The sequence below is a fragment of the Meleagris gallopavo genome, chromosome 4 (assembly GCF_905368555.1).
Source record: "Meleagris gallopavo chromosome 4, MGAL_WU_HG_1.1, whole genome shotgun sequence".
In the NCBI taxonomy this organism is placed as follows: domain Eukaryota; kingdom Metazoa; phylum Chordata; class Aves; order Galliformes; family Phasianidae; genus Meleagris; species Meleagris gallopavo.
Genome location: NC_139407.1, coordinates 1,826,335 through 1,850,168, shown reverse-complemented (window position 1 = coordinate 1,850,168; position 23,834 = coordinate 1,826,335). Strand labels below are relative to the sequence as shown.

At 35.7% G+C, this 23,834-nt stretch overlaps 1 protein-coding gene across 5 annotated transcripts in view; it reads right to left on the bottom strand.

Moving 5' to 3' along the window:
- Positions 1-23,834, bottom strand: part of GRIA2 (glutamate ionotropic receptor AMPA type subunit 2) — an 81,321-nt gene that overhangs the window by 17,414 nt on the left and 40,073 nt on the right. For all 5 annotated transcript variants that reach the window (XR_014882805.1, XR_014882807.1, XR_014882806.1 and 2 more), the window contains exons 4-11: positions 21,577-21,773; positions 18,215-18,268; positions 16,134-16,295; positions 5,222-5,389; positions 4,833-4,937; positions 4,012-4,122; positions 2,674-2,880; positions 1,789-2,159 (exon numbers count right to left, since the gene is read on the bottom strand). Coding sequence is in view for 2 of the 5 variants with exons in the window: in XM_085222001.1 (XP_085078127.1) it covers positions 1,789-2,159; positions 2,674-2,880; positions 4,012-4,122; positions 4,833-4,937; positions 5,222-5,389; positions 16,134-16,295; positions 18,215-18,268; positions 21,577-21,773 (1,375 nt within the window). In the remaining 3 variants the exon portion in view is untranslated. The remainder of the gene's footprint in view (positions 1-1,788; positions 2,160-2,673; positions 2,881-4,011; positions 4,123-4,832; positions 4,938-5,221; positions 5,390-16,133; positions 16,296-18,214; positions 18,269-21,576; positions 21,774-23,834) is intronic.

The window sequence follows — 23,834 nt, the reverse complement described above, 5'->3', positions numbered from 1 at the left end:
ACAAGGATAAGATCAGTCCAGAAATTATGCTCCCACATTACATTTTTGTAAATAAAATTTTTAGGGTGGTCATTTGTATTCAAAATTTTCCCATCTGTCTGTTCCAGTTAAATAAAGCTTTCGTTTTTCAATGTGTATTTTTAAAGAATTCTAAACTTGGTAATTATGTGGCAGACTGAACCCACATGTGTGTAAACACCCCATATCTCAGATCAGTAATGTTTAGTCTTAATGTAAGAACAAGAATTGAGGTGTTTGCAGCCCTTTCATATTTTTACTGTAAACAGATAAAATATACAAACTAAACACATTTCTCAAAACATGTTTGCCATGAAATAAGGTGTTCCTGAACACTTCGGTGGCACTAAATCGGCCATGTCAATCTCCTTAATAATTTCAGATTCATGCATCTTTATGATGGCTACTTACCATGCTGTTACATCACCTTTACAACGTTATCAAACTTTGCACAACAACTGTTACGCTTTAATAGCCAGTAACATTGAAAAAAAAAAAAAAGTCGTTTTACTATGGTCATGATTCAGTAGCAATAATTATATAGCTAACAGGGGACTTGGCAAACAACTTGTAAAGTATATAATCAATATAAAAACCCAAAGCACTGAAATTAAGACAGCTTCTCATGACCTGAAGTTGTTCTCTCTTCATTGTCTCATCTCTTGCACACAATTCTTGCCATGCTGCCTGACAAATCTATCACATCTTTCATCACAAAGTGCTGCTATACTTCTCTGAGCAAATTAAATAAAACTGATAAATATCTCACACACAGGACGTGCTCTCTTATTTCTGCAGAACTTGACAATCTGCTGTTGTCTTGTGGGATATAAAAAAATGCTCCTTTTGGGTGATTTTAATTGCAAAACAATCACTAGACTCCCTAAAATTTGACCTATTCCATTTTAATTTAGGGCACTCAGAAGAAAGCTAACTCGCTCGTTATAGTTAGGAAGATCTGATTTAATTTCCCAAAACCCAGTTGCCCTACTTCACTTCTTACTACAGTTCCTTCAAGCAGCAAGTAGTATTTCTCTACCTACCCATCACTGCTGAATCAAGGCTAGAACCACTTAGGCACAAGGGAAACAGAATATTTAATGAGCTGCAAAGGAATTAGCTTAAGTGCTTCACTGTTGTTCCTAATAGGGTAGGTGAAAATCCATGAGGAATAAAGCATTTATAAACTAGACTTTCAAATTCATTTTAGCAATTTCCTTTGTGACTTTCAGAGAACTAGGCCACAGGAAAGCAGCAATGTTTTGCAACTGTTCATAATAAACCAGAGCGATCATGGGATTTCGATTTCAGTTCAAAGCTCTCCTATGGAAAAAACAGTTAAAAACTGTTGTGACATGTAGTGAGTTTTAGGGGTAAAGTGCTGCCTGTGGAGTTCGTGGCTAATATTCTACCCTTCTTTCCCATTACAGTTGTTGTGAACCAAATGCACTGTCAACTGTAAAATGGGAATATGCAGCAAAAACACGGTACCCCTCCAAGAAGGCGTGGAATGATTTGAACCTTATGCATTTTCCAGTCTCTCCATGGTACATATAACTTCACTTGGCAAACGTACGATTGACATTAAGACAGTTCTGAACGTTACCTCGTGTCAGAAAACGGCTTTTATTTCAAGGCCTTCCGTGATTTTTGGTGAGGAAAAAGAAGCACGATAATGCATTTCTTTCAAGTGAAAATATATGTACCATGAACCTCCATCCACTGGCTGAGACCAAAAATGCACAAAGTTGAAAAAGGCAAGTAACCAACCTTGGCGAAATATCGCATCCTTGCTGCATAAAGGCACCCAGGGAAAACCAGAGACTATTAAATATCCCAAACTCATTAGTTGATTCATTAGTCTGTGTTTCTCTTCCATCTTCAAATTCCTCTGTGTGCCACTCGTATGGACTAAATCTGCTGACCAGGAATAAAACTACACTGACCCCAATGTAGGCAAAAACAATGCACATCCAGATTTCATATGCTAATGGATCAAGAAATGAAAACACTCCTGGCTTGGACTTCTGAGGTTTCTTGATCATTATTGATATCCCCAGGCTCATAAAGGGCTTTGAGAAGTCAATCACCTCTTCTCTCACCAATGTTATAGTTAATGGAGCAATTGCAATATCAGCTTTCTGTAAAGAAAAAAAAAAAAAAGAAAGAAAGAAAGAAAGAAAAAAGAAAATAATAGCTAATATAATGATCATAGTTTAGTTTCCACTGCATTTCATAAATGAAAATAGGACAGCAGACATGGCTAACATTCTTTCCACTGAAAATGTCATATGGAAGATACCAGAAATTTTTCATTGAAACTCTTCTTCCTGAAATACATGCAACCATATGGTTGACATATTCTAAGCTTCCCAATTTACATATGCCCTTTTAAAAGTATATGACATTTAAAAGTGTTAGAAAGGCCTTTTGCCTGGTAAGAAGGGTGAAATATATACTCATTTCCCCCCCCAGATTCACTTATATTTAAAATGCAATTCTGTGCCTTACTTTTTTTTTTTATTCTAAGACAAGTTATTAATTCTTTATCAGAGGAATCAGATAATTTTCCTCTACTTCATGAAGAAAACTAAACCAAATCCCACAAATCCCATCAGTCATTTTAAATTGTTTTATTATAATAGATATTCTTACCCCATAAACAAGTTCTCCAACCATCCCATTCCATATTTTCGTGTCTGCATCCCTGGCCCCATACTTGCCATCCCCAACAATTGTGAGCTTGTATTTGAATCCACAGTGCTTAGCAATTTCTGTAGCCAGGTCCACGCAATAGCCCTCGTATCGATCATTTCCTTCAAGCATTTCATGATTTTTCTTCATCATAACATATGGGGACTCCTGCACAGAAAGAACTTGCTTCAGCTACAATGTAAAAGTTGTGCATTTCCTAGATTAGCAGATTTTCCTTTTACAAGCAAAAAAAAAAGAAGACAATAACAGCATGTATGATTCAGGTGCCATTATGTCAGCCGTACATGATTAATGTGATGCATTCTGTGAAAGATTTAAATGCTACAATCTTCACAGTCGTATACAAACAATACTTACAGGTATAGAGATCCCAGCAGTATGTTAAGAATTATCATGAGCGTTAACAGTAGTTACGCATTCAGAGAAGAGAGAATAAGTTCCAAAATCTGTTTCTTACTCTCTTACAGTTTGGACAGAAGAAGGCAAAGGCATTTAGTTGCATTTGTAGTTGTTGTCTTAAAAAAATAAAATTATTTCCTATTACATGGCTATGTTTCTTCCTTAAAACACACTTCTGGCTCTTCTTAAGGCTAGAACTTAATATTGAGTTTTTACACAGAAAAATATATATCTACAAATGAGCAGTAGTTCTATCATCAGCAAAACTATGAGTGCTTTATACGTTACATTAAAATTAGTTCACCTCCTCTTTGTTTTTCTAATATCCAAATATTCTTGCATCCAGTGTCATTACATTACACTGTGACTTAACCAAATTGATAAAGAAACTTTGCAATACAAAAATGTTGCTGTGTAACAGTACATAACACTGCTTTCTAAACAATTACAAGATAATTTCTAATTTTTTTTTTTTATCTCATACTTTACCAGTCCATACTAGCTAAGATTCTGAAGTGCAAAAATGAGTCTCCTTCCTGTCTGGTAAAATTCATTTCCTAATAAGCAATCGATTAATAATTACTACTGTGGCTACATCATTTAAAGCACTCTTTTTCAGAAGCAGGTATTTCATTCCTGATTTCTGGCCTAAAAGAATAACTTTCTAGGATGTTCTCTTCCCAGACAATGACAATCTGTCTTCTACAGAAGAAAACAGCATACCAAATTGCATTTCCTTTGTTTCCAGATTTTATTAATGTATCATAATGAGTAACACATCACAACCTCAAAAAACAAACAGGAAATAAACTAATATTAACAGGAGAAACAAATCACTGTAGAATACACTATCTTCAGACAAAATATGAGGTTAATTACCAAAATAGTGGTGACAATAATAGTCTTATTCTCTAGTCCTGAAGATTCATTTCCGAGAGGGCCATCAAGGGGATTCACAACCATTTTGTCCACTTCACTCCAGTATCCAATCTAAAGAGAGTTTATAGGATGCACAGACACTAGTGAATATGAACTTTCACAGAAAAGTTTAAGTATATTATTACTATGCCCATGATTTATGCTCTCAGGTAACTATTCTAGTTAAGGATTTATCAGTAGATATTTATATTTATAGGTACTATAGCAAATATTAACAAGAATGAGCTAATGGTATCCGTACACATTATTCTGGCTAAAGTAAATATATCATTTTCATTCACATATTAAGAACTTTCAGAAGCAATGTCATCTGCTGTGAGACTGAACTGTTATCAAATACTCCAGATTAGAAAGACATGATAAAATGGCTTCTCCCAAAGGAATTTTGATTTACAGCAGAAAGATAATCACATTTAAACAAACATTACTGAAAAGCAATACTCTGTATTTGTCATTCAGATGTATAGCTCCCCAGTCACTGGCTTACATTCAGCATTTCAGATCAGAAAGTAAGATGTTTAACCCACAAAACCGAAAGGAAAATACTGTCACATAGTACTTACCAGAAACAAAAACTCTATTTGTTAGAAAGAAGTAATAGGTGCTTTTACTCTGCTCTGCAAGACCAACATAGAATATATCTCTGAATAAATATTATCACAAGTCCTGCTTTAACTCATTTGCGGTGTTTTATTACCTACCTTAACCCTCTCTTTAGTGTGATAAAACCTTTACAGACACTGTAAAACAATTCAAATTACCTTCCGAGGGCCAGTACTTTTGAGTTCCATGACGTTTATCGTAAAATTGATTCTCTTTCCATTCTGATCAAACTTTATATTCCCTGTTAGACCTTCCACCTGAACCTATATAGATGAAGACGAAAGTGGTAAATGAATTAAATTATGTTCCTTTTTAGAAAAATGAATTTTGCTTCCACAAATAATCATTGATTTATCAAAAACATTCAGTTTGGACACTTTTTGTACCCAACATAACTTAGCAAAGGAACAAATTCCTGATGTGGAGTTAATTTCCTCATTATTCTCAGCAAGATCCAGGCAGGTTAGAAGACTAGAAAGTTCTTTTCAAGCATTCATAGAAGACTTCACACACGCACTCATCCCAGCATTCATTCTAGGGAAGCTACCTGTTTCAATGCCCTTTCTATTTCTACACCATGACCCCAGGGTACAGCTGGATTTGCAAGACAATCTCCAGCATTTCCTCTTCTGGAGATCTCAATCCTCTGCTTACGCAAATTACGGAAAGCTTCTGTCATCACTTGCACAGCATCATAGGTCAGAGCAGATGTGTACTGAAAAGGAGTGAAAATATTTCATTAAAAAACAGCTTCAACTTCAGCATAACTTCTAGTATTCTCCATCCATTTGACATAGAAATACATTAAAAATAAAGATGATAATATGACATCCTTTTGTTTTGAGGTCACTGCCATCCGAGGGGCGCCTGCACTGATAAACCAACAGTGCTCTCCACAAGAGTGTTGGAAAGATAAAGCTGATAAGCCTGAACTGAACATTTACAGCTGTTTTCATGGTGTGAATTCCATTATTCATTTCTCATCAGAACTGTGTAACACTTCGGTGTCCAGATATGGCTGGAGTTCATAGAGATGAAAAGGGAAAAAAATAATATCCACTATTTAACCTGAGCACACCTTTAGAAATAAGAATTTTTTACTCTTGTTACACTCTTCATGGAGTGTATTTATATACAGAACACAAGATATATGTCATCCCACATACAGGCTCACAAAACCAAAGAAAGAATATTGGTATATACATGTGCTTAAGTTATCGTTACAGAGAAAGGATCAGGAGAGAAGCTGTTTGGTAGGAGGCAATATCTAGGCAACCCTTTGAAAAAAAAGAACACATTATGGGCTGTGGTGTCTGGAGGAAGACATGACATTTCTCAAAGAATGATAGGCAAGGAAGAGTCCCATGTTCCTAATCTGACAGATATAAGGAGCTTTATACCTTACAACTTTTGAGGTATTACAGAAGAATCTCGCAATCATACGCATCAGAGGCTGGGGCTAAACTAAAGTAGTTATCTTTAGTTACTGGAAAATTCTGCATTGTAAGTAATTGAACAAAAAAATCACATGTGCATACACATAGAGGACTTAGGTAGACGGATTTTATGAATCCAGGACATTACAGTTATTCCAAATTTAAAACCCATTTTTGGAAATACGGGACAGAATATAACCACTTACAGGCTTATGAATGAATGCAATGATCCCTATGAAGGCTATTAGATGCTGAAAATATATAAACTGTAAAGCAGTGAGAAATGATATATTGCCTCTTTGCTTCAATGGCTCAGACTTTAATGAGAATTTTAATTAGCTAGCTCAAGTCATGCAGAAGGTTGTTGTAATTCTAACCAAAGCAGTCCTCTGAATTGAGGTCATTTTTGTATGCAACCACTAGACCTTGGAGAGGAAGAAAAGAAAGGTGGAACTCTTTTTCGGATGTATAAACTTACTGGATGATTAATGTGAATATTCTCAAGAAGGTTCTTACAGCGATTCGTGTGAAAATATTTAAAAGGATCAGAACAACAGAAAAACAAAGTAAAAGACTGGCTGGGTTGGCATTATTTTCTACTACTGGAGTCGCAGTGATGAAATGAGAGCACGGATATATAGATGAGAAGGTAACAGAGAGAAGAAAAGATACTGAAATATTTTTTATGGGGACCAGATAGCAATGTTGTTTGAAAAGTAGATCTGCATTATAGAAATAAGTTGGACACTGTTGCATTTTGAGAAAAGCTTAGCATACAGCACTGTCATAAACCACCGATACGTTGAGTACAGAGGAAATAAAGCCTTGAAATGGAGAAGCTGCAATGCCAACTCAGTTTTGTTTCATTTGATAATAGGGATTTTTTAATCCTTTATCTCAAGAATATAATCCTAGTATTATATAATTAGTGGCCTGAACATCCACAACTCAGTTATATACTCAGTTTGTGCAGGGCTTTGCCTATTGATTCACATCTATTTCTGTGTATAACCACACGTGAAATTCACATGTGCTAATTTAGGTTAAATCACATTTAATCTAGGAATCTCAATAAATTTTACAAACACTTTACACCTTGCTATAGGGGATGTCACAAAAGCAAACATCCCGTTCGTAACTTCTTGCACTAGCTCCTAATAACCTTCATGGAGATTATTACATTTATTCATTAAGGTGTAGATTTAACACTGCCAAACTGAAACCTCATGTCCAAATAAGAGACCTTGTGACCATAAATGGGATGTGACATACAGATAACATGCTCATGCAAATAGATGAGCGTGCCTGTGTGTCTGTATGTGTAAAGACAACTGTCATGAGTTAAAAGATGCATTAGCACTGCCTTGATTCACTTCATTTTATGACAGATTCATTCAGGTTTAAATCTACATTATTAAAATCAAAGGGAGCACTACCTGGAATATTATTCTCTACAAGTGGAATGGGCTCTTACAGACTACTGCTTTCACAGTGCTATAGAACTAACTTCATTTCAGTCACTTCCAATATTAGATGATAAACTGGGTAAAATTTAATAGAAAATACTACTGATATTATTACACAATTCCTGCAAAATTGCCTGTATTTATTAAAGCTTTGCAAAGAATAAGCAAGAAGATGCTCTACATTATCATAATTTTGGAGCTATGATAATAAGGTGATAATATAAACTTGAATACTCTGAAGTACCCAAGGACTTGCTGTCTTCTTCTATGAAACACGGACTGCATCGTGGCTCTTGCCTACAGATTCCATTAATTCCTTTTGCAGTCACTTCTGAGGCTATCAGAGGAGCCCAGGGTACACAGCTCAGATACAGATGTCTACACTGTAGACACAGTAAAACAAACAAAAACCACCCACGGGGACTTCAAACAAGCAGTTCAGTCCAAAAGCAACAGAACAGTGAGAAAGAAACAAGTAACAGGATAGCTGTGGCAGAGACTGAGTCAAAGACTACTGCACAACACACCCGGGAGACCTCAGCTAGAATGGCTTATACAGCTGAGTTCAGGGAGGCTGAATTCAAATTAAATGGGTATAGAAGAGGGCTCTTCACCCTACATCACCAATAGAGGTAGAGAAAAATACGATCAGAAAGCAGATATGAGTACTTTCCTCAGCTGGAGGTAAGATTCAAAGAGGTAATAAAGGAAGCACTCCTTGTTGCAAGTGTAAGTGGAGAAAAGCAGATGTTCAGTATTTTTCCTTATATTTAAACAATTTCAGCATACTCAAGTATAAGCATAATATAAATCAAAGCAGCATATACAATAAAGACTCAAAAGTGTGTCTCTGTATCTTGTGGGGATACAAATGGCTGCCTTACCGCTCTGTACCAGCTATCTTTTTCCAGTGATTCGCTAAACAATTTATCACCTTGTTTGCAACATTTCTGTAGAGTGCAGAGGCTAATTTGAGCACATTAAGTTGTCACAGACATTTTCTTCCTCTAATAAGCACATGGATCTCGCAGGAAAAAAAAAATAAAAATTAACACCAATTACTTGCTTATGAGTCCATGGTGCTTGACAGAAATAATAAAAACAATTACTTGAGTTTGAACCTGAAGAATTTATTTATGAAAACCATTACTTCTAATTCATCCCACTGTTTGTGGAAACTATCCATCCTGACAAAGTAACTGTAAAATCTCATCCCTTTGTGTAATTTTACTTCCAACCTTAAAAAGAACACAGCTGCAAAAGAACAATGCAACTGATAATAATAATTACCTTTAAACAACGAAGAACGTAAGCCTTTTTACTCATAAACACATGATTCCATAAAACTCTTTTTTTTCCTTCAAGTACAATCATAGAATCTCAGACTGGTTTTGGTAGGGAAGGACCTTAAAGGCCACTCAGTCCCAACCCCCTGCCATGGGCAAGCATCCAGCCTTGCCTTGAACATCTCCAGGGATGGGATGTCCACAGCTTCTCTGGGCAAACTATTTCAGTGTCTCACCATCCTCTGAAAAAAAAAATTACAATATCTAATCTGAATCCCCTTCTCTTTTAGCTCAAAACCATTCCAGTGTCCTATTTACTATCTGCCCATACGAAAAATCAGATTTGAAATGGATTGAAAGACCTATTATGAATGTTGAAGTGCAAGTACGATAAATCGGAACATTCAAACTGGCTGCTGCAAACTAAACTAATATACATATCTAAAAGGCTTCAAATAAGAAGCTATGCTGTCTTCCTAAAAATGAATCTGACTGTTCAGAAGCATCTTTAACTAAAGTGCTATTTAGGTCTGTGGGTATTTAAAGATATTTTGTAAGAGGAAGTCCGGATGCAACAGAACACAATCACCTTAGATTCTTCTACAGAAGAATCCTTTTAAAAGCTAAGAACAAACACTAGTGTAAAACCTTTTTGTCCACTTTCCATTTACAGCAATGACTTTTCTTTGCCACTCTCAATGTGAGAGCAGCCTACCAACCTGTGTTGTCCTTTTTCTTAACTGCTTTGCCCTAGAAACACCCTGGAACCTCTTTCAGTTCATATGTTCTGGCACAAGCCACTTCCACTTCAAAAATTAATAATAAAGGCAGTGATAAATCATTAAGTACATGTGACTAAAAGAAGATAGACATTTTTAAATGTAAATTGCTATTTACTAAAATATTTACTGAAATATAGTTTTCAACCACTGTTCTTTTATTGATAAAAACGCCCATTCAAGCATTATCATCTACAACAAATACCCTTGGTGAACTGAGCTTTCATCCAAGAAACTTACTGAGATGATTATAAAAATGTATCCCATATCACTTTCCAGAAGAAGAAACTCACGGTTGGTGTAATTAATTATTTGAATAATTATCACTAGAGATTAGAAATTTGGTATCAGCCATTTTATAATACCATGTGAATAGTAAGAATCCAAAACTTCCAGCAGGCTCTTCAGCTATTATAGCCAGTCAAAAGTCCTACACAGATCAAAGGGAATACATGCTAGTAATTATCTTAGAAATTTAACAATACTGCTGTAGAAATGAACCTAAATTGAAATTTCAAATTCCTTGGATTAATTGGATTTAAATTTTAGACTAGCCTACTATATAAAGACAAACTAAATCTTCGAGCTTGGTTTTAATGCACTCTGAATCATCATAAATGGAGGGCTACACAAGGCATGGGGACATGATACTACAATTTACCCTGCACAAGTTCACTTACCATAAATAAATAAATCAGCACACTGCACTGTTCTAAAAATGTCCAGAGCCTCTCATTTGAATACTAATAAGTCTTCAAAAAAAAAAAAAGTGCAAAACCTGCCTACCTACATGATCAAGTCTCACCTACCTCAGCCAACAAATACCCCAAGTACTTGTTACTTTCTCTAGGAAAAAGAATGTCTCTTGTAACCCTTTTCCTTTGAATTACTTCGAAGCAAATTAAATATGCCAATCTTACCAGGTCATTGATTTAACCAAGAAGTAGCAAATTCCACAGAATAATAAACAGTTCATGTTTGCTACTCTTCCACCCTAGATTCTAGCTGACGATACACACAGCTACCCAAGCACATAACAGTGAGCTCCAGTCCTCAGAAGACTTGCAAGCACTTTTCCTTTGGCACAGTTCAGCCACTTACGCCGGTAGGACTGAAGGATCTGGGTCAATAGTTCTTTCTCAGGGTCTGAGACAAACCTGCAGGTGATACCTCAAACAACCCACAGCTTTCATCCTTCGAGTTCTTTTTAAAAAACAGATTACTTATACAAAGGAGTCTTAAGTTATTAAAAAGAAGCATATAATTTCGCAATGAAACTTCTTGCGCCCTCGTTCTTCAGATATATTTTTTATAAGTAGACAAGATTGAATATAGGTATTCAAAACTCAGGTAAAATCAGGTAACTAGAACTGCTAGATTCTATTTTTATGTCCAGCAATCAGGAAACCAGAACACAAAGATAGAAAAATATAGGCAGAAAAACCTCACAAATGCAAGACTACAGTTTTACACAGCCAAAAAACAAACAGTTCAGTTCCTGATTAAGCTACGCAATATTATTGAAATGTATTCATTTTAATCATTATAAATTATTAAAATCCACTTTGAATTGCTTGAATTCTGGCATTGTCAATCACATTTCTCTATTAAAAATGTATCTGATGCAACAGAAGAACTTACAGCTTTTACTAAATGCCTGGTGTTATAAAATCATTCCAACATGCTGCAATCATAATGAGCATTCTCTAAAATGAAGGCACTGTTTAATTCACAAATTGTACACTTGTGCTGAGTAGTATCTAGATTGCTTCCTGAGTTTGCAGTCTGAAAAAACGTTTTTGCTGTCCTCTTCTTTGTTACTAACAGTGAGTCATCTAAATGCCACTTATTTCTGCAAGCTTTTATATTTGTCTGCATGTTCTGTGCATTCCTTTCTTGAGGTATACCAGCACCTGAAGAGTTAGACCAAAAGCCATGCATTACTCCCTGCTCATTCTTCCTGACTTATCAGTTTCAGATCAGCAGTTTCCTATTTTTGCAGTTCTGCCATGAACAGCACACTGTTTTGTACTATAAACAGGCATTTCAGATTCTATAATCACGTTAGCTCTGATAAAAATAGATCTCATAATAATTCTAGAATACAAGATTGCTGTTTAAAGAAAAAAAAATTGAAAATGTGAAACTACTAAAATCAAAAAAAATCAAAAGAAAGAATAACTTATGATTTTGCTCTTAGCTACACATTGATTGCATGTGGGAAAAGGATGACGTACCTGAAAATGCAATCTAACACATTCTGAACATCTGAAACATGATGTACCTGCATGATGCAGTTTAAGGCAGTGAAAATAACTTCAGTGGCTAATGGATTGTTGCCATCTTCCAATACAGTGGTGTTCTCTATGAGTCTGAGCTACTTTAGTTTTTCAACTGGGCAGCCACAAATTCTTTTCTGTCTGCTGCCTCCATTATGTTTATGCCAGTAGAGAGTAAATACTTCTTGCATTTACCAAGCTTTAAGTTGGCTTATGAAAGCTCATGACTAGGTAGAATGACTTTGTACTCCGCACGTCTCACTAATCTTCCAAAGATATGAACTCCACCTGAAATTATACCAAAGGCTGCCCCCACTGTAAGTGTTAATAGGAATTTGAGGCATTTGGATGCGTATGGATACATCATCTTAGGCATACCCTGACATTAAAGCTCTGAAAATCCTGTCTGTATTTAAACACACAAAAAACATGCATCAAAATAAGACTTCAATTTTTGTCTTGCTACATGGCTGCTCAGTGCAAATGTTCCAACATTTGCACATTATTGGCTCTTTAAAGAACTGCATGAGACTGACAACACCTTCAGTTAAAACAGATTTATTCTAAATTTAATTTGAGGTACCCTGAGAGTATCAGCTTTCCTTTAGAAAGATGAAAAGTCCTCTTGTAAAAAGGCAGCAAAATCTTAGGTTCGAGTATCTATCTGAATCTTTTTATTTTGTGCATTTATCAATACAGGCATAGTACAGTAACAAGTCTTTTGCCATCTATGCATTAGAAGTGGAATAATATTTCAATTAATATTTTATAAACTATAAAGGTATATTTTTAAAGTAATTTGATCCAGGTCCTCTTTTCAGCATCTGTGGTATTAGACTTCTACAATCTACTCTTCTGGAAAAGTTTATTTCTTTGTAATCCACCTTTTTCTTTTTTTTTTTTTAATACAGGTGCTTTTCTCCATTCTCGAGATTGTACTTGGGCTATATTCCACTGGGTCACACTTCATAACGCAAAATGAACATAGGAAAACAAAAGAAAATTGCAATGCTATTGCCTGCAACGAAACATTTGCAATATCAAGGTTAACATTAACCCCTGACACTGGGAATTTGGAACTGGATAATCTTTAAGGTTCCTTCTACTTCAAACCATTCCATGATTCTGTAGTTACCAGCCAGAGGCATTCAAGCTTCTTTGAATTATATATCAATAACACAAAAATCCTATAAACCAAGCTGTTTCACACAGATTTTGCTGTCATGGCTTTAGAACTCTAGAATCCATTGGAACTGGTAGCATAAGCTCGTTAAATGAACAGTGGCAGTTTGGATTATTGCCTTAAAATCAGAAGAGAGAAAGGTTATTCACTGAGATCATGGAACGGACCAAAAAGAGTGTTAATTTACCTCAACAACTTGGACATTTATACAGTATACCAAGAAGCACAGGATAACTCACGTGACTAGAACACTAATAAAAAGGAATGGCTTGTTCGAGGAGAGGCAAGGAACACAGTTCCACAGGAATAGATGTAAAATCCCGTATTTTATAGGAATGATCAAATGCACAGACTGTCCCTTAGGATGAGACTGTCTAAACTGGCAGCAGTACAGAAAGGCAATGCAGAACAAGCTCTTGATGTTAGCGTGCATTCTCATGACAAATGTAGTTTAAGTGCGCCGTGATGGTGATTAAAAAGAGCATCACAAAAAGAAGCACTGAAAAGAATGGCTCTGAGCCACACAAAGCCATGTACAGCACAGCACTCGGCTGAGGTGCAGAACTCAGTCTGGAATTTCAAAAAAGATGAGTCCCAACTAAAAAAGATTCTAGAGCAAGATGAGCAAAAGAATCTGATGGTAGAAAATTCAAAGGAAGAGGGATTATTTAGTTCAGCAGGAAGGACAAATACAGCAGCCATCTTCAAATATAGAAGGACAGCTAGAAAGGAGAACGTGCTCATATGTAAGAAGCAGACAGCAGTAAGGGACCTGAAGACAAAGCCTAGCTTAGGTTAGACAAAAAAAGCAAAAACCAAAACTGCATATGCTCTTAAATTGAACACCTGGGAAAGCTGTGAAATCACTATCCATCAGGAATTACACAGGTGTATTTGCTTCTGCCTTCAGGCAAAGAGGATGGACTGGATGACTGCTCAAAGTCCTTTCTTGCCCTGTTTTTTGCCGTGGCCATCATTCTCCTCTGCCTCTAGGTCCCTTAGGATGGCAATGAAATATGACATCTCTGTGCCTTACACATAATTGAAGAGAACCTGACAAGTAACGTGTACAAGGGCAAAAGATAGAAACCTATGCTAAGAAACACAGCAGTTGATACAATCAATCTCTCCAAGCATTGCAGCATACATCTATTCCCTTCTCCTCCCCAATACTCCTAGCACTTATAAATTATCAGATAATTTAATATAACTTTTATCCAAATAGCAGTGCAATCCCATATATTCCTTGTGGAGATACTATGCAAACAAAGATAAAAATCAGACTGGGCATTTTAATTTAATTTAAAATGTGCTCTGAAACATGAAGTTTATGAAAATAATTTTTTCATTTATGTTTCCTACCCATAAAAAAGCAAACTCCAAAACCAGATGATATTCCAAATATTCTCTTTTATCACTTTCAATTTCTAATATAATCAAAAGGAACCAAAAAGGAAGATGTAAAGGTAGTAACTGTGATAAAGTGGCTAATTTATGTTGTCACAAACCACTGCAACTATTTTTTTTTGACTTATGCCTTTCACTGTGATTACTTCCAGACTAAGATTCTGCAACATTAGCAAAGGTAGGTTGATTTCATCCTTTGAAAACCAGACACACAAAAAGAATTTTACTAATTGTCCGCAGTCAGTTCATCCCTTGTCTTTTGCCTGAATGAGAGAAATACATATTACACAAATGTAAAAAGAATGCATCTAGAATCACAGAGTCATCGAATTGCTCAGGTTGGAAAAGACCTTCAAGATCATTGACTCCAACCACAACCTAACCATCCTACCCTAACTAACAACCCTCTGCTAAATCGTGTCCCTTAGAACCACATCAAAATGGTTTTTAAACACATCCAAGGAATGGTGACTCAACCACCTCCCTGGGCAGCCCATTCCAGTGCTCAACAACCCTTTCTGTAAAGAAGTTTTTCCTGATATCCAACCTAAACTTACCCTGGTGCAACTTGAGGCCATTTCTTGAGGCCATTTTCATCTAAAGGCATGACACAGGCTCTAGCTTCTTCTGTCAAACAGTACATGAAAAATTTACTTGTTCTCTCAAAAATAATTAAATACAAAAATAACCACAGAAAAATTATAGCTTCAATTAAGTCTTCCAAAATATGGTATTAAAAGAAAAAAAAAAGAACCCACAATCTATCTATCTATCTACCTACCTACCTACCTATATAATAAACGTTAAGGTTGGGCACTTTCATGGATTTCTGTTTCAGGAATTTGCAGCATGTTCCATTTCTTGCAGAAGATTCTTATTTACCTTATTACCAGTCAAGAAAATACTTCATACTCAACCTATAAAAACTTAAGCCTAGAACATTTGCCATTTATTTCTTTTGCGGTAATACACTTGAGAATTACTTAAATACACTTAAATCATTTTTAATAAAATTTATGATTGTATTAAATTTTGAAAGCAATAACTGACCTCTGTAAATGGTACATAAGACAAGAAGATTATCCCAGTTTTATGCAGAGGGACAGGTGAGGTAAGGAAATTTACATTTTTGCACAACATCACATCTTGCGTCACTCAGACCTGGAACTAGACCACAGTTCTGTACCTCAGGCACACTGTTTAATTTTGTAAGTTTTTGTAGGATTTAGTCATCTGTCCCAAGGCAACCGGCTTACCATTTCTTTGGTAGGACAGGAAGCGTTAGACTACATATGCACCCCTCTAAAACATTTTAAAACTAGGAGAAAGAGACAAATCAAAAAGAAGTCAGCAGCTACTTAATACATCACATCTAAATATTCCCAACAAGTTGTCAGGCAAAGATTTACAGCTATACAAGAAAAACTAATGCTGCCTTTAACATTCTTTGTCAGTGCAGTATCTCTGCTGAACCAGCACTATTATAGAGAATGCTAAAAGAACCCCAGAGAAAACATTAGCATTGGCACAGCTGATTTTGTTAGCTTTTCTCTCTTGTCTTTCTCATCCAATCCCCTTGCCTCCTGTACATCCTGTCACAGTTAAAACAAATGCAAGACGTACCTTTATTGTACTAGTGTGTGCACCAGGATATTCTTTTTCCTCTAGTGTTGACCAACGTTGTATAAATTTTGACACCAAAGGATCATCGTAGTCAACTATCTGAAATCCTGAGACATTAGCTCCTCCAAACTGAATTTTGGATAAATCTCCATCAGTAAATCCCTGGGCACAGAAAACATTATGCCTGTTATTCCAGTAGTTCTGGCAGATCTCTCAGTTGCCTTGTACATATAAAAGCATTACCATATGACGTCTGTTGCAAATGTGTATGCCAAACGTTTTCTTCAAACAGGATCCAAGTTAAAATCCTGGGCTGCCAGCCAACAATGCCTCTTGTTGCTCAGTAGTCTTATACTTCCATAGAAGAAGTGCTACCTTTGCCATGATAACTTTCTTAGAACAAAAGCGACTGCTAATTTCAATAGGACTACTCAGATTAGAAAGTCAGTAACAGATAGGAGAGCAAATTTTAGCCTGGCTGGTTGTTTTTTTTTAAATATATAAAACGAAAGTGGGTTACACTAAAACAGTTCACTTATGCAAATTAAATGAGGGATGTCTAATTCGTTCCATCAGTATAAAGACAATATAATCAAGGACTACGTAAGTTTTCTTTCTGATAGAACACTTCTTGAAATCATCATCTCATATATATATATTTGGTACATATATGAAATTTACCTTCACAAACGCACAGTAAGCGAATATGGTAATAAATAGCTAAAAGATATAATGATTCAATATGCTTAAAATCTTATAGGCTTGAAAATCTTACTGTAGTAAGCCAAGCAATGGCTAAAATAGCAAGCAGTCAACGTAATGAAATATACCAGGCAACTTTCCAAAACGCTTATTTCCTTTGAGACTAAAAATATTTATACAACATACACAGCACAAAACCAGGGAATTTTCAAATTCTGTATGACTTTTTACTTTTCTTGTGAACATGCAATAGCTTAACTTCTTTGTTCTAAAAAATTAGTTAACAAATATAAATATGGATCCACATCGTTATGCTTTTAAAGAGACCGTGAACTCTCAAAGCCTTCCTTACTGCTGTATAGCAACATGGATAACTTTTCAGGATACTCTTGTCTGGAGGGGAGAGGTGTTTTGATTAAAGGCTAGGGGAAGGTATGGGCTATGTATGAAGTGTAATTAGGCACACTACAGTCATTCTGTGTTCTCAACTCTCTCTAAAATTACTATGAAAAACAGGGTGTAAATCAGAGCAATTTAGGGGCTTTGCTGAAATTTTTGTTAGTCAAATCGTATCAAGCTCCAGGAATAAAGAGAATAAATAAATTATATAAAAGCACTCTCACCATACAACCCTCAAAGCTCTTTTGTGGAGCAGAGTAGCTGACATTCAAGCCCGCAGACTTTGCTTTATCCATTGCAAAAAAAAATGTATTAGATTCTCTAGCAGAAGTAAAGAGTACTGTTGACTTTAACGTCAGTAAAATGGCCATTCATCTTTTAAGAATTTCAAAAAATAACCTTGACAATTTTGAGATTTTCCTGAACCTTCTCTTCCCCCTTAGGAACAGTATTAGCTGTACTACCTGATTGTTCAAGGAGATATTCTATCAAACTGATTGCCTCGCCAACCTGAGAAATGAGGATGTGTGAAGGTGAGATTCCAGCAGAATCAAAGCTGAGAGCTGTGATTTTTAAAAACTTCAGCAGTGAGAGAAGAAACATGAGTTATCTGGGTGAATGCATCAGACTATAATCTGGAAAGCTGTTTTTCTGATTTTCCTACCTACACTGACTTTCCTACAGTGTGCAGAAAAATGGACAAACTACTGGAGAAGCTGAGAAAAATGGACAAACTCTACTGGAGTTGCTGAGCATATTCAATCCCATTGACAGGAATTTAACAGGAAGCATTTAAGCTCTGCAAAGACTCAGCAAACAAAACAAACACTAACTGAACACGCACATATGTTTAGCAAGAACAAATATATTTAGCTTTTCTTTATTTTCTAAGCATTCATTGAAAACACAGTACTAGTCTATGCGCCTCCATGAACAGTAAAATGTGTAGTGCAGGTATTTTTAATATTAAAACTGCTTACCAGATTTGCAATAATATAATGGTATCCTTTAACATGTTTACCAATTGTGATAACCTGTAAGAAAAAACAGTACCCATGATAGAGAACGTTCAGCTGATAGACAAAGACTTGATCACTAAACATAATACAATGTAAAAGTTAGTTATGAACTTTATCATATGCAATAGTGAGTTTGGTGAGCGTTTTACTTTTATTTTACCTCATGAAAATACTCCCTGCTGGTAGAAATTTGTTATATTGAAGATCAAGCTCCAAAATCTGTAAGAGGACTTGAATGCTAACTACTGTACTTCATATTAAAGGTTCAACCCTGAATGGGTATCACAGAGCAGACTGAACCAGAAGAAGCACTGTGACTCAGACATTCTTGCTTAGGTTCTGCTCCATTTGTAGCAGTATTGTAACATTCCTTGAACCAAAAACTTAAAACGAAAAGCATTATGACATGAATGAAGGAATCTACATTATGAGGAAATTTTAGAAGCTCAAGTTGTTGTTTGTTGTCCTAAAGCTTCCTTATAATCTCTCTCAAAGGTAGCTGGTGGTCTCTCAGCTGTCTCCACTGGCAAGCATGGATTTTTCTCCCATATAATCCTAATTAAGACTACATCTTCATGGGGAAGTTTGCACTTTGAACACTTCTCCAGAGAAAGGAAATGGGAGAAAAGAGGTCTCGAGATTTCTTCCATCTTTTGAACAATGAGAACAACAGGGGTGAACTCAAAGTATTTTTCAGCTTCAACTTATATAAACAGTTGGAATCTGGAAAAGAAGTTGTTGCACAGGAGGAAAAAAAAAAAAAAACAAACACACAGTGTGTGCCTGTACAGTGATCCGAGGACCACAAAGCATTACTGGGACACAGCTTATAAAGACAGTGAGATAAACAAAAATACTGAAGGTTTGTTCAAGAATGGAAAGCAAGAAAGAAGGCAAAGAATTTGCAGCTCAATGTATCGAGAACGCATCCAATACTCCAATATTCAGGAAAAAAACTGGTCAACAGAAAACCAACTGTGTGCTTCTCAGTAAAAATAATAAGGAAAAAGAAAAGGGATTCTGATACAAAGGCTGAAGGCATGCTCAAGAAAAGACTTTTGCCGAAGCGTAGGTTTTGGTTGTTTTGGGTTGTTGGTTTGGGGTTTTTTGCCTAGAATTAGAAGGGTTTTTCAACAAATAAATCTGCTAGTAAAGTAGAACTCAATGTATCTAACTGGCAGTTAGAAAAGAAAAGCAGAATGACACAGCCAAGGAAACTGACAGGCCAAAGAAACTTACAGATACTCCCAGAAATACTTTCTTAGGATGATTATTCATTTTAGGTGGGAGAGAAAATTAACAGAAAAATAGCCATTTTAGCATTTATTTCAGACTATTTGAGAAAAACAAAGTGGGTTTACCTTAAGGTAAGGGAGTCATAGGAGCAAAAAAGTAGGGATAATAGACTCCAGAAAACAGATCAAACACCAGAATCTGGTAGGGTATCTTTCAAAGAGAATCTCAAGGCTAAACCCATGAGACAGCTGACACTTAGCAGAGACTGTGTTCTAACAACAAAGCAGAAAACTATTTTGATGCGAATAAATGATTGGAATTACAATGATCTATGTGGCTGATCCACAACTTTTAACACTCTTCAGTGACTTAGAAAATCAGACGAGCAGAAACAAGAGTTTATCTGTCCAAATACTTTCTGAAGTGACACAAATCTGTGGGGATAAAGTGAGAAAATCTAAATCTCAGCAAAGGTACGACCTGTCAGTGTGCAACGAGGGTATGAAAAATATCCTAGAGATGCGCTCAAAATAAGAAGCCAAAAGAAAATAACAGGTATAACAGGTATATTACAAACAAAGACAAAGCTAGTAAAAATGCATGGTAACTAAAATGATATTAACTAAAGGATATCAAGGTGATAAACAGTATATCAGTATACTCTTGTCAAAATCAAAATATGTCAAAGCAATTTCTTTCCTTTCTCTAAATATGATATTATCTGTTAGGAAGGCTGAGGAAACAGCGGGCGCAGCACGTCGAGTCTAATAAGGTTTTCATTTTGCATGACATCATTATAAGCTCTTAAAGAAACGTGGACAAAAGTCAGTGTAAGGTAAGCAAACAACTGTCTGATAAGCAGTAAGCAGCATTTCTCTCAAGCATTGCTCTGTTCAGTATACATATTAATGACATGAAATTTATTTTCCCAATCAATACGACGAATCAAAAAGTATGATTATAAAACATTGCAGATGGTGAAAGAGAGAAGCTGCGAATGCACCGAAGGACAGGACCAAATTAAAATTAATCCTGAAAATTACAGAAACGGTTTCTGGGTAAAATAAAAACGCACGAATAGAACGCACTCAGTTTGCATGCTCAAACACAGTGCTCAGTGCCTGAGCCTCTCCAAGCTATAATCATCTTCACAGTGAACACTAAAATAACAAACCCTCCAAAAAAGCTTCAGACTAAACCCAACCAAATGCAACTAAACCTAGGTAATATATTCCTAAGGATGGTACACTGTCTCATATGGTCAAGCTTAAATCAGTACAGAATTGTTCTTAGAGTCTTCCATCGTGCTCTGTATGCATGAAAGCAGTAGACAAGATGAAAAAACAACATTGAAAAGATCCATCTGGACCCACCTAGACACTAGGACTGAAGAGGTGGATTTGGAGGCAATACAAGAATTTGAAGCAGAGCACTGTGTTGCTGCTATAAAATTAAAAAAAAAAAAATAGTAATTTTGATAAGCAACATACAGGGGGATGGGGAGATGACATCTTTCTGCTCTGCTGAAAGTTCAAGAAGCCTTATGGAAGACAGCGTCCAATTTGGTTATCACATCATAAGACAGTGACAAAAGAAGAGAGAAACTAAAACAAGGAACTATGAGGAAAACTGAATGAAAAAGAGAAGCTGTTGATACAGTCCTCCAAGATGTATAAGATTTTTTGGAATAAAGAAAAAAAAAAATTAGAAATCACTTCCTAGGTACACAGCGAAATAACCCATAGACTTATCTATTTCTAACGCACCATTGACAATAGTGTAGGAAGTTCATGTAATGTAGTATAATACCTAGACAGATTGCAAAGTAGCCTTAACGAGATTTAAAAAAAATAATCAGGATAGAAAGCCATACCGGATGATCCAGAGAGAATTATCCTGCCTTTGAACAGAGGGAGCAATCATAGGATTTGCACGTTCTCTTTCTGTCCAATGTGTATGTGGACAGAAATCTGTCACTTCCAAAAGATGTACAATGACGACAAAAACAAGATCAACAGAAATGAACTCATTATGCTTTTTATAGAATATAAATAATTGCCATAACTGAAAAATAGGGAATAGCAAACCTGATCAACAATGTCGTTGACTTTATCGCGCTCACAGTCCAAAATCACTCTCCTTTCCTTTTTCACTTCTAGATCTTGAAATAGTGAACGGTACGTTTCATCTTTTCTGTCATTGTTAATATTTCCTACGTTGATAGCAGTCACTTGCCACTTCTTTTCAGCTGCAGAATCCAGCACAGCTTGCAGTGTTGATAACCCTAGTGATGTGCAGGAGAAAGCAGAAGGTATAACTGACAAAGCCTCACGAATAACAAGCTTCTGGAAGATGATTTATGAGATTACTTATTTAAGATCACACAATTACTCGTTTGAACTGTCACACGTAGTTAGAAATCAGAAATGAAGATGTGTGTCCAATGTTCTTGAGTGAAATTTCTATTTAAACAACTGGAAGGGATCAGAACAGAGCCTTGTAAGGACAATATTTTGGTTTTGCTTCAACTTTTTTTTTCAGAAGGGGATTTTGCCAATTCACTGATTCACTGCTGGAATCCTATACGCTCAGAATGAGGTCTTCCAGGAGAAAAATGATCCAATTACAGAAAGAGGATCAGCTCTTTATTACTAAACTCTATTTAACTGTTCCTGCTCTCAATACTTAAGCAGTAACCTATTTAAATCCTGATCTCACTGAGGCTTGTGGCAAAATTCTCATGTTCTAGAGTGATGAGAAGTTATTATTTTCTGTTGCCTACAATCATAACCCGGATAACTGAGCTATTATTTCTGCAGACCACAATCAATCCCTGATAATGAAAGAAAATTTGATTATACGCATTTTTTTCCATACAGATTAGTAGGCCCAGCATTAACACCTATGAGAGGTCTGTAGATTTTTGCTGCTATTTTAGCATTTTGGCATATTTCTGCCAGGAAGCTACGATGTCTGCACAGTTTCAACTGCCTACAAAACACTGTAAAATCAGTGAAGATGATGACTTGACACATTTTTCCTTTTTAAAGATTAAATAACAGAGGATAGAAACATACATTTGTGTGCAAAGAAATGAAAAGGCACGTGAAAGGAAGCTTCAAGGATAACTCATGAGAAATGATAGTGATTATGAACATAACTGTAGAAAGAAAATATTAAGAATCAATTTGCCTCAATGTTTGTAAACACATTAGTCAGTTTTAGCAATTCAGCTTCCTGAGTGAAAGCAGTAATAACGTACAGCAATATATTTAAGACTGGTCATCAGCAAAGGAAGAAAATGGCAGGCTTCCAAAAACATAATTTCAATGATATGTCAGATAGTTCTGGCTTTCTATACTGACTTTAAAAAAGACTGATAGGAAGTTCTGTGTGTCATGCAATGAGTATTTTAGAATAATAGGCAGCTACAGTCCAAGGGCACACACAAACTATTTATAACACGCTAAAGTGGCCATTTCCCAGAAAAAGATAATTAACATAAGTAAAAGACATAAAGAGTATCTTAAAATATTATAAACTATTCAAATTCTGTACTTCAAAAAAGATGTTCTTAATGGCAATTCTTTACTTTCATTCCTGTTTAATTCTTTTGGAAGATCACTCAAGACAATAAAACAATTTCTGCTATTGCAGATTTTTCATTTTCTGATTTTACTTCTTAAAATGAGTATTAAGACTAAATTATTGTGGAAGCTTTTTGTTCCAACTTCAAGAGGAAATGTCAAGGCATTTTCCAGAGGAAATGACAACTTCTTTATTATTATGCATCTCTGTGATACTAGAAGTAGCCATGTGCAACTCACTCAGTTGCTGAATAACACTTCCTAACATCAAGAGCAAGTATTATAAAAGGGAAATCTTATTCTGAGAGGTACAAGTATAGTTCATCTTGAAAAAATATACTTTGGATGAAGCTAGCAATGAAAATTTCAATGCATAACAAGTAAGGAGAAAAAGAGAAAGGAAAAGTACTCTTTGCACCAAACAGAATATCAGGCATAGATTAATTTAATGAGGGCTGCTAATGTTACTACTATCCACTATAAGGAGTTTATATATTTTTTTCTTCTGATTTGCCACTTCTCCTAGGGACTCCTTTTTTTTTTTTTTTGGAGTACCCTCTGCAGTGAACGGATTTGTTGCTTTTTAGTGGTGACAGATCTGTCATCCTCAAACAGTTTAGTTTACTCAGATAGCAACAACACAATGGAAAGTGAAAAAAAAATAAAAATAAATTACATCAATGCTTCTGAGGAATTATCTGTGCAGGGTAAAGGAAGTAAAAATCTGCAGAGAACAAAATTCTAACACCTCCAGTTGC